The sequence below is a fragment of the Candoia aspera genome, chromosome 2 (assembly GCF_035149785.1).
Source record: "Candoia aspera isolate rCanAsp1 chromosome 2, rCanAsp1.hap2, whole genome shotgun sequence".
Classification (NCBI taxonomy): Eukaryota; Metazoa; Chordata; class Lepidosauria; order Squamata; family Boidae; genus Candoia; species Candoia aspera.
In genome coordinates this window covers 134706064-134716497 of record NC_086154.1, presented here as the reverse complement: position 1 = coordinate 134716497, position 10434 = coordinate 134706064, and the positions used below count along the sequence as shown (strand labels likewise).

The window sequence follows — 10434 nt, the reverse complement described above, 5'->3', positions numbered from 1 at the left end:
TTATTGTTATTCTTATTACTTTATTTTATATTGTAATAATATATTTTATATTGTAATAATATATAATATATAATATATTATATTATATAATTATATAATTTCACATTGCTGTATATAATAAGAATAACAACAATAATCATGCTTATGAGAAGCTGATTGAGGTGAATCAGCCTTCCCAGCTTTCAAACATCTGCAGAACTCTTTACTGCCACCTAGTAGTCAAGGATTCTTGTAGTGCATATCTGCTTTCCACACAGAGAAAGTACAGTACAGTCCCCAGGTGTTGAAAAGAATAGCATCTTTCAGGAAATCGTATCTTCCTGCTGATTCTGGAAAAGTAACCATGGAGGTCTCCCAGTAAAAGCTAATTTATATTCTCAGGATGGATATGTAAGGATATTCCTCATACAGTATTCAATTCTTTATTTTAGAATTGTATAGTACATTATCCCCAGCATCACCCAGACAACCAAACCACCTAATCACAACATCAGTGTTTCACTGGGTATCTTTCCTTCCATAAATATAGCATTTCACCTTTTTCTAGTCCAGCATTCTAAATGCCAGTTTAACATCTTTATATATCGGGCATGTATAACTTGTAACAATCTAGCTGTTTGGGGATTCAACCTTCCAATTATTCTTGACTACTGGCCATATTGATTGGGATGAATAGGAACCCAACAATATTTAGAAAACCACAGTTTGCTACCCCTACTTTATGATAACGGGGCATTACATACATACATACATACATACATACATACATACATATTCTAAATATATATTTAGAAGTGCACCTCACCTGCTCTCCTCTCCTTCCAGCAATGCCTTATAGGTAGCAATTTCAATATCTAGAGCCAGCTTGGTGTTTAGCAGCTCCTGGTAATCACGGAGCAGGCATGCCAGTTTATCTTTAGACTGCTGGTAGGCTGTCTGCAGCTCAACATGCTTATTCCGAGCATCTTTTAGGGCAATGTCACCACGTTGCTCAGAGTCACAAATAGCTGACTGCAGAGTGGTAACCTAGGATCAGGAGAAGAAAAGCTTAAGGATGTACTGGGTCAACTGTTCAAGACAGAGTGTGAAAAGAGAGGCACATTGAATCTACTGTTGCAGACTGAGCTAAAGGAACCATTGTCTTCCCTCTCAGCTACCAAAATTTGTCAGGGAGACTGATAGAAACAAAAGCAGATAGAGAAGACTCTCAGGACAAATAGGGAAGTTACTTGGACTCTGAGAGATAAGAGAAACCACATATTAAGCATGTGAGAATCCACCATGATACCCACTCTAAGATACCTGTGTCCTGATGTCACAACACTGTACATTCTCCCCACCCACCCTGCTTCCATCACTACCACCATCCAATCTGCTGTCCAGCAACTCCTTATACTGTACAATGAACAGGAAGCTTGGCACAGGGAAATGACTGGCAGGAAGATCTGACTGGGCAAGTGATGGCAAGGAAGGAAGGAACTAAGATGTAGAGTCCACTGGCAGTATCAGTCTCTTTCTTAAGTTTTCCTGCCATAAGAGTGCCAGCAAACATATCCATTCACCAAGAGCTAACTGTTTTTCCAGGAAGAGGAATATACTGGAAGGTGTCGTTCCTGACTGAACATTTCACTCAGATGGATTTGATAACCATGTTATGGCACAATCTCCCTGCCATCCAGGTGGCAAAGTAATTGTGCTATTTTTAATCCAGGCCTTGCTTTAATTTGCACTTTGGATTTCTTCCCTGCTTCCAGACTACATTAGCAAACCTTGTTTGATTTGATTTAGATTTTTGATTTTACAGGACATTATACATTATCTATGTAAACCGATGTAATTCCAATACATTTTAGTTTTGCCATGAGCTGAAAGCTGCTCATGTGTCCTTGAGCAGAAGTATAACAGTGAAATTGCAATACTTATGCCTAAACTGCCATTCTTATTTCCTAGCCTGGGCATTGTTCTTCAGAGATTTTTCCTCAATTTACTTCCATTCTGTATCAAATATTCCCAGATCTTTATATATTATGTTATCTGATTGTTTACATTACAGAGACTTTGATAATCTGAAGTTACTTCCATTAATATTTTACTTCTGAATTTTATATTTCTTTTTAATGGTTGTTTCCAACCCTTGAAATAAACTTAAAAGCTAATATGTAGTGGCATTTAACTATTGAACAGCTTTGCAATGGTACTACCGATGCTGCACATTTTAACATTGCCATGCATGGTTTAATATATGTCAACCTTGGACACCTTCTATTTGTTTCTAGCCACAGCAGATGGCAGCATCCCATTGACCTTGGCTGATCTGAAAAAAATACTGTAATCAGATTCAGACCTGGTTAGGATCTGGAAGATTACCAGAAAATCCTAGGACTAGATTGGGAAGTTGAAAAAAAGATCCCAGAAGAATCTGAGGGCTATTAGTCCCAGAAGTCAAGCACAACTCAAGGGAGACTTTCCTTTCTTACTTGTATTTATGGTAAGCCAACCCTGTCTTTCAAATATTCTCCTCTTTAGAAAACAACTGTGCATTTGTGGGAGGAGGGGGGATTTTCCTACTTGCTTCTTGGGGTGGGGAACAAGACCTCAATGGCACACAGCTCCCCTCACAGTTTTCCACTGTGGCATTTCCAAAATGCCCCTGAAAGAACACATTGTAATATAATAGGCATTCCAGATGTACAGCTGGTAGGAATCTTCAGAGAAAACCACAGTGCCTTCTTTTTCTTTACAGTGAGCCTCCTTGAAAGGATCAATAAGATCTTGAGATTCCAGAGAATCTTTTTTCCTGCTATTGTAAGAAAACAAGATCATTCAAGATGAAGCAGCGAAATAAGATTGACTCCCCTACCTGCTTCTTTGTATTAGCAGCATCTGTTTGCAGCCTCTGGACCACTCTGTTGAGCTCTGCAATCTCATGCTGGTTGTTCTTCAGTTCTTCATTGAATTTGCCTCGATTATGCTGAATCTCTGCAATCTAATAAACGAAAAACAGAAAAAATCAGCATCACTCTTACTATCATTTGAGCATTTGATGATGCACCAACATTAAAAAAAATCCTTTATCATTTGCTATGCTTTGTGGTATTAGGGCACAGCAGACATGGGATATAACTGTCTATTATAATATCCATGATTTGCAGGTATAAGCAGCACATGAAGATCAGAAGGCAATAAGACTTGAGGGTGGGGGGGCATCAGGTCACTTTTCCTAGTGGCCAGCTTTGTCTAAGCATCTCACCTGACAGTCTGTACCAAGCTTTGCTCCCCACCCACCAACCCCAGGAGCTCATGGATGAGTTTACTAAAACAAAGAGCTTAACTGTTGCATCTTGAACTGCTGATCTTCAAGCAGGGTACTTATGGATGAGTTCTGGCTATCAAACCAGTACTCACCTTGTTGTGGTAAAAGGCTTCGGCTTCTTGCTTGCTGGTATGAGCAATATTCTGATACCAGGCTTCTACATTCTTAAGGATGAGGTCCATATCCAGGTCACGTGTATTGTCCATTTTCAGAACCACAGAAGTGTCACAGATTTGGCTGTCCAGCTGAGTTAACTCCTGTAGTGCATATGATTCCAAAATAAGATCCCACATCCTTGTAGGAATATGTAAGATATTACAAGCACAGACTGTGGCATGCTAAAAACAGTTACTTTTGGGTGCTCCATGCCTGATGCAACACATGCAGGTTTCTGCTGTTTGGGTCCAGACATAGAACAAATAAGGAACTGTTTTGTTCTGTTTACAGAATGATTTTTTTGGTCCAGGCAGAAGTAGCTTACGGTGGGGGTGGGGGGCAGGGCCGCAACTCGGGTCTCTGTCACCCGGGGCAAACATGGATTCCACGCCCATTTTGGCGCCCCCCAGCACTCATTTTGGCACCCCACCAGCGCGGCGCCCGGGGCACATGCCCCAGTTCCCCCCCCCCCCGGTTGTGGCCCTGGTGGGGGGAATGGGAAATAAGCCATTTACATTGAATGTTAAAGGAAGGGAGGGAAGGGACTGAGAAGATGAGGTGGGTGAACAGGACAGTAGGACATGCCATAGTGAGACCTTGGTGGGAGCAGCAGCAGCAACTGAAGGGAAACAGGGATTGGAAGGTAGTGGGAAGGTGGGATGGATGGGCAGGGTGGTGGAATATACCATGATGGAAACTGCTAAAAAGAACAGCTGCCAGAGGGAATAACATGCACCAGTCTTACCCTGCTTGCCTGTCTGGATTTTGTTTCAGCTGAAACCTGGAACAGTCAATGCATTCTGGGATCCAGTTCTGACCCAAAATGGTTCCAGAACCTCCAGAATGCTATGGTTTGTTCCAAGTTTGAAAGAAAACATTTCCCCTGTTTCTTGCACCCCCCTACATTATTGCCCTCTACTGCTTAACAATTATGTTGGTGTTACTTTTAGGGCCCTACAAGAGAATTCCAATAAAAGAGGGCACGTTGAGCAAAGCTATTAGAGTAGTGGTGCGTTAGGACCACACAACCGCAATTGTATCATGAAGGGCTTTAAGTAAGTTGTTGCTGTTTCTCTCCATGGTTGTGTTACCAAGAGGTTTCATAAGAACTAGATACCCACCTCTGCAAATATACATCTCAGAACTTCCAGCTCCTGCGCTAAAACGTCAACTTTAGATTCCAGCTCTTCTTTAGTGAGGAAGACACAGTCAACATCCTAGGTAGAGAAGAAGTTATATAAGAAATTGTGTTTTTAAAGAAGGAAGATTTGTACAAAATAATATAGTATTTTTTACTATATTACTACAGTATAGTAATAGTTACTCTATTACTATATTTTTTTACTATAGTATTTTTATGGGGCAGGGGGAATTTGCATATTCATCATGGTAATGTAATAAGTTTTTAAAATTTTCCTTATTCCTTGAATATCATCTTGAATTGAGTCAAAGGTGGATCATATACAACTTTTATTCGTACCCTGAAAGTGAGCGCCATGGAGTCCCATGGAGCTGATTGTTAAGCAGATGTTCTTCAGTTGCAACATCTACTGTAAAGTCTTCTAGATCCGTTCAAGCATCCAGATGGAGCAGATAGAGAATATAAACTTGAGGTAGGATTAAGAATAGGTATTGGAGTCTACTCCATCCCAGAAATCCAAGCTTTTTAAACCTTTCCTTTGTGCACATGGACCTATTGCCATCATTAACATACCTACAGAAGTCTAGCTGGATTAAGAATCTCCATGTGCAAAGTTTCATGTATTTTGTGGTTGTTTTTTAAAAAATTACCTTTTTGAGCACCACAAATTCATTCTCTGCTGTTGTGCGCCTATTAACTTCTCCCTCATATCTGTGTTAGAGAGAAAGGAAAGTTAGCTTTTAATATCAGAAGGATTTAAATCAAAGGCAGGTCTTGCTGGCATGCTTTCATCAGGTAATTCTGCCAGCCCTTTCATTCATTTAGTTAAAAGGCCTCTAGGTTGCCTTCAAGGGCAACAGCCTCATCCCAGGTGGCTTACATATCCCAAACATAAGCAAAACACCACAAAAGTTAATGTACCCCTCCAAATATTGAACCACCTAGGCACCAATCTGAAACTCAGGGAAAGCCCTAGATATTTGTCAGAAAGCTGAGAAATAAAGGGGTCCTCATAGCATTTAAAATGGTGTCTGATGATTCCCAGATAAGCAAGGTATTCCATAAGTTGGAACCACCAAGAAAGAAGCATTTCTTGTTCTTACACTGTAATTACTGGCCTGTAGCTATCATGAACCCAGTGGTAATGTCAATGCAGCTTAGATCGACCTTCTTCAGTCTGACATCCCTGAGTTGTATTGGGATTGCAGCTCCCAGAATTCTCAGCCTCACTGGCTGGACTTCTGGGAATTGCAATCCCAACACATCTGGAGAATGGCAGATGGGATAAATATTTAGATACTGCCTAGATCCCAGTAGACCTTATCTTGGAATGCAGCTGATCAGATTCCATCCTTGTCTGGGGAGGGGCTTTCAGTATATTGCCAGGCTTCAGTCTCCCAAATGTGTTTACTCACCTAGACCTGTATTCCTCAACTAGTTCCTGCATGTTCTTCTGTTCATGTTCCAGTTTTTCTCTCTCACTTAGGAGACATTCCAGTTGTTTCTTAAGCGAGGCAATGAAATTCTCATAGTAAGCTTCCAGGTTCTTCCTGCTGGGCTGAACACACTGATTCAGGAGTTCCCACTTAGTAGCCAGAACCTTGTTCTGCTGCTCCAGGGATCGAACCTGAAAGAAACAATCTCTTCATTAAGTCTTCCAACAAAACCAATTTCTTACAGTAGATTAGATGAGGGTGGCCTTATGCCAAAGACTCAAGGGACTCCTGCATCTTTAATAGTGAGATAGCCAAGGGGGTTTCAGGATGTGTCACTTGCTTCTACATTACTATTAAAAGTACAGTTCCACCTTCCTTGGTATCTGATAGCCTAATGAAAAAGCACAAATCATGTGTGGCCTAGATTCTGCATCCTCCCTGAGAAACAATTTGAAATTGGTATGAATCAAACTCAGTTTTAGTCTTTTGTTTGTTTATTTTAAGCTGAAGGCTATTTCACATATGCAACGATAGCTTAAGTTTGCTACAGTACATTCAGGAAAGAACCACACCTACTTGTTGCTCTCTGCAATTATAACAATGCTTGGCAAACTATTTTCTCACAATTCCTAAGGCTCTGTGCCCTGGAGTACCAGCTATCTGTCAATCAAAGAACAACTTCACCTGTTTGCTTGGCCTGCTGCTGTTGTTACTGCATGACAAATGAGCAGAGGGAAAGGTGTACTGGTGGGACTGATGGGGAGCATTTGGGAAGGGAGCTAATTAGTGCTGGTGATTGCTTGGCTTGGAAAAAGTTCAGCGGGGTGGGGGGGAATGGATCATTTCTCAAAACTCCCCTATCAATCTAGCAATCAATCAATCTGCAGGATCTATGATCTGCTTCAATCACTTGAGCCTCTGGGTGATTCTGAAACATTCTATACATTCCACCAGCCATGTCCAACTTGGTCCCTTGGAGATGTGCTGGGATTACAGGTCCTCAGACTTTCCAGCCACAGGACTATTCTTGGGAACCCCAAGAATTCTAGGCCCAAGATGTATGGGGGGAGCCAGAATGGAGAATGCTGAATCATCCAAAATAATCTGATGGCGTGAACTAGTAGATCTGTGAGCTCTTCTGCTTCAAAGACTGGAGGTGACACAGGCCAATGTTTTAAATATTTCCCAAATCACTTCATCTTGCATGTAGCCATATCTCTCCAATATGTAAGGGCTTTGGTAAACTTTTGTCTTGATTGTGCAAACCCAGTGGTTCTCAGGGGAGGCCTGGCTGTTGGCACACCTGCTGATTACCCCAAAATGGGCCTTTTCTGTGGTTGGTGCTTTGTGCAGGAGGGCCCAACTGTGATGTGTTGGGGGCAAATCTTTGCCCCGGCCTTCCTTGTGTGAGAGTTGGTGCTTAATTAGCTTGATTTGTCATGCGTTGACTTTAACTTGATTATTTTTCTCCCTCTCTTGAGTGTTTGACAAAATATTTAAATATTTAATTACCACAGTTTTTGCATTCCTGAATTATCTATTTTAGGTATTTTTACTTTCTTGCATACTACTTTGACAGTCAATAATTCACTACTGACACTTCAGGAGCCTTATGTGTGAAGTAGTTTTAAATAAATGTGATACCTTTGTCTACCATTTGAAATCAAAATGATATGGTTCACATTTCTGTCATTCAGCTGTCCTGTCATGGACAAAAATGGCTTTTACAGTAATAGCTTCATGCAGTTTAGACATAGATCTGAGGCGGTTGATAACAAGTTGAAACCATTTACAAAGAAGCTTTTCTAGTCACTTAATTGATGTGCAGAATGGGTAGTAAAAATTTGCAGCCCTGCTGCTGATGAATTAACAAAGCATAAACCCACAAAGCACAGCACACAGCATAGACCCACAAAGAAAAACTAAAAGGAATTGCAGTTCTGATTGATTATTTATTTATTCAAATTTTGTTACCGCCCATCTCCCCCAAAAGATGGAAATGAAAAGAAAGCAATTTCTGGGACTTTTTATTTTAAGAGTATGGGGTATGAGAAAAGCTGGGTGATCTTGTCTAGGATGGAAGCTAAGCAGCATCAGACCTGGATAGTATTTGGATGGTTGACTTCTAGTGAATATCACAGTTGTCCGCTAGACTAGAAACCTGAAAATCCATTCTAGAGGAAGAATGTGGCAATATGTATCATTGCCAATTATTCATTTATTTATTTAATTTGTCCCTGCCCATCTCCTCCCACCCCACATAATATTCATGTAATGGACAACAAAGCAAAGGATATATCCATATAATCTCCAGTAAATGAGCTCAACTTAAAGGAAGCTACTTTTATAAAAGGGAGGCCCAAAATACTGAGCTCCAAACAGTCTAACCCATTTTGGCAAGTGAGCTTTTGCAATGATGAGAAGGCTTCATGTACTCAGATGTCCTTATAGCTGCTGATGGGCCCTCATTTGAATTGAATAAGGGAGGGACTGATCATGAATTGATTCTGGGGCTCTAATTTATTATTAAATTGGAGGGCAAATGTTTAAACTTTGCAAACAATGAATTGGAAAAGGGAAAGGAGAAAATAGTTTCTAATTTCTATCGCTCCCTTCAATTTTCAGTTCAGTCACAGTGAATCAGGATTTCAACCATCACTTCCTATTCAGATGTCTTATTCTCAGTAAAGGGATCTGTACAGATCCAAGTAAAAACTTATTAAAACAATTACATTTATGAATGTCTTCTCTGCCTATCTGCCCAGCCCAAGGCAATCAATCAATCAATCAATCATTCATTCATTCATTCATTCATTCATTCATTCATTCATCAAATTTAGTCACTGCCCATCTCACTCAGAGAGCAACTCAAATCATCATCATAATGCCTTTTGTCTCTGTTATAATTTCATCTCAGTTTTTTAAAAATAGGATTTTCCATTCATAAAATACAAGGTTAAATAATGCTACCACTTGTGAAAATAAGTCTTCATCATAATGTTAATTCAAGTTGGAATGAGGTTAGGGTTACTAAAGCCAAGTAGTTTTGATTGACATATGATGGACTATAAAATAAGAGGAGTAGAATAGAATACATTTGCAGTGGGGCTGAACAGCAAGGCAGATATGGAAGGAGCAGAAGCTACTGCTGTTTAATGAAAGAAATCTCAGCCACGAAATCCCTGGTTCAAAGGTTTCCCCTTAGAAAAAGACTTCTCCCCACCCTCCTGCAGGGTGGAGGCATAATACTGACCTCTGTCTTAGGGTTCTTATCAAACTAACTGAGACAGCAGAGCTGGCAGTCTGAATTCTAACCATCTCCCCTGTCTCTCTTGACACACACCAACATGCATGTGAGTCCATGTTCACTAAACGTCATCGTTCAGGAAAGATTTCTTAGAATTAGTTTCCAGCATGGGATTTTAAATGAAAAGAAGGAGGTAGTTACATGCTTGTTCCAGAATTAGGGAGCTGTGTAACAAGACAGGAAGAAAAGAGGACAGATTGATTGTCCCAAATCATTCTTACACATTCAAAATTGAGAGTTGGGAAAAAAGAGAAGGATGGGCAAACTCCTACCTTATCAATGAAGCAGGCAAACTGGTTGTTCAAGGTTTTCATCTCTTCTTTCTCATGGGTCCGCGCTTTTTGCTCCTCAGGATCGACTCCGAGAGAAAGCGGCTTCAAGAGGCGCTCGTCGATAGAGACCCGCCGGATCCCTTCGCTTCTGTTGCTGCTCATGCTGCCCATTCTCCCGTATGCTCCAAATCCACCCTGGCACTCAGGCCCTCCGTAACCTCCGCCGAACCCTCCCCCATAACCAAATCCTCCCATCCCCATGGCTTGCCCAGCCATCCCCATGGCTTGGCCGCCCATCCCCATGGCTTGGCCGCCCATCCCCATGCATTGTCCACCAACACCCCCATAGAGCTGTCCTCCAAAGCCTTGACTGTAAGCTATTCTTTGGCTTCTACCACCATAGTTATTCAGGCTCATGCTGGAGTAACCAGCTGCCCCGCAGTGTCTTCCAAATGGCTGGCAGGAAGGAGCAGTGCTTCGGCCACCCACCATAGAAGCAGAGGAAAATTGCCTTGGTCCACCTAAGCATCGCGGCCCAACAGATATGTTCATGGTTAGGCTTGGCGTTTCGGGCTGTGGGGTTTTTAAAAAGAGTTGAGCAAGCTGTATTAGCGAAGCAGTGGAATAAGGCAAAAGCAAAAGAGTTAAGGCAAGAGAATCCCTTCGATTCACAGTCACGGCTTCTCTCTTTTATATGGCTCAAGAGGTGCATGGGGTGCAAAAAAATTTACATGAAACAATCTGGGTTTGGTTTGCCTAGCAGCTAGAAACGACTTCTTTAGTGCAACCTCTGCTCCCGAGCAAAAATT

General features: G+C 41.2%; 1 protein-coding gene across 1 annotated transcript; it reads right to left on the bottom strand.

Moving 5' to 3' along the window:
• Positions 1–801: 801 nt before the first annotated feature.
• On the bottom strand, positions 802–9886 carry LOC134490601 (keratin, type II cytoskeletal 5-like). The gene is made up of 7 exons (XM_063293756.1): positions 9626–9886; positions 6026–6237; positions 5261–5321; positions 4591–4686; positions 3475–3570; positions 2861–2986; positions 802–1026 (listed from the first exon to the last, which is right to left on the bottom strand). The coding sequence occupies exons 1-7, from the start codon at positions 9884–9886 to the stop codon at positions 802–804; spliced, it is 1077 nt and encodes a 358-aa protein (XP_063149826.1).
• Positions 9887–10434: the final 548 nt, after the last annotated feature.

Coding starts and splice junctions, on each gene's coding strand:
- LOC134490601 (XM_063293756.1), bottom strand. CDS start 9,886: ATGGGGATGGGAGGATTTGGTTATGGGGGAGGGTTCGGCGGAGGTTAC. Junction 2,987..3,474: donor TGGACCTCATCCTTAAGAAT/GTAGAAGCCTGG, acceptor TTCGTTTATTAG/ATTGCAGAGATTCAGCATAA. Junction 1,027..2,860: donor CTGCTAATACAAAGAAGCAG/GTAGGGGAGTCA, acceptor TCCTGATCCTAG/GTTACCACTCTGCAGTCAGC.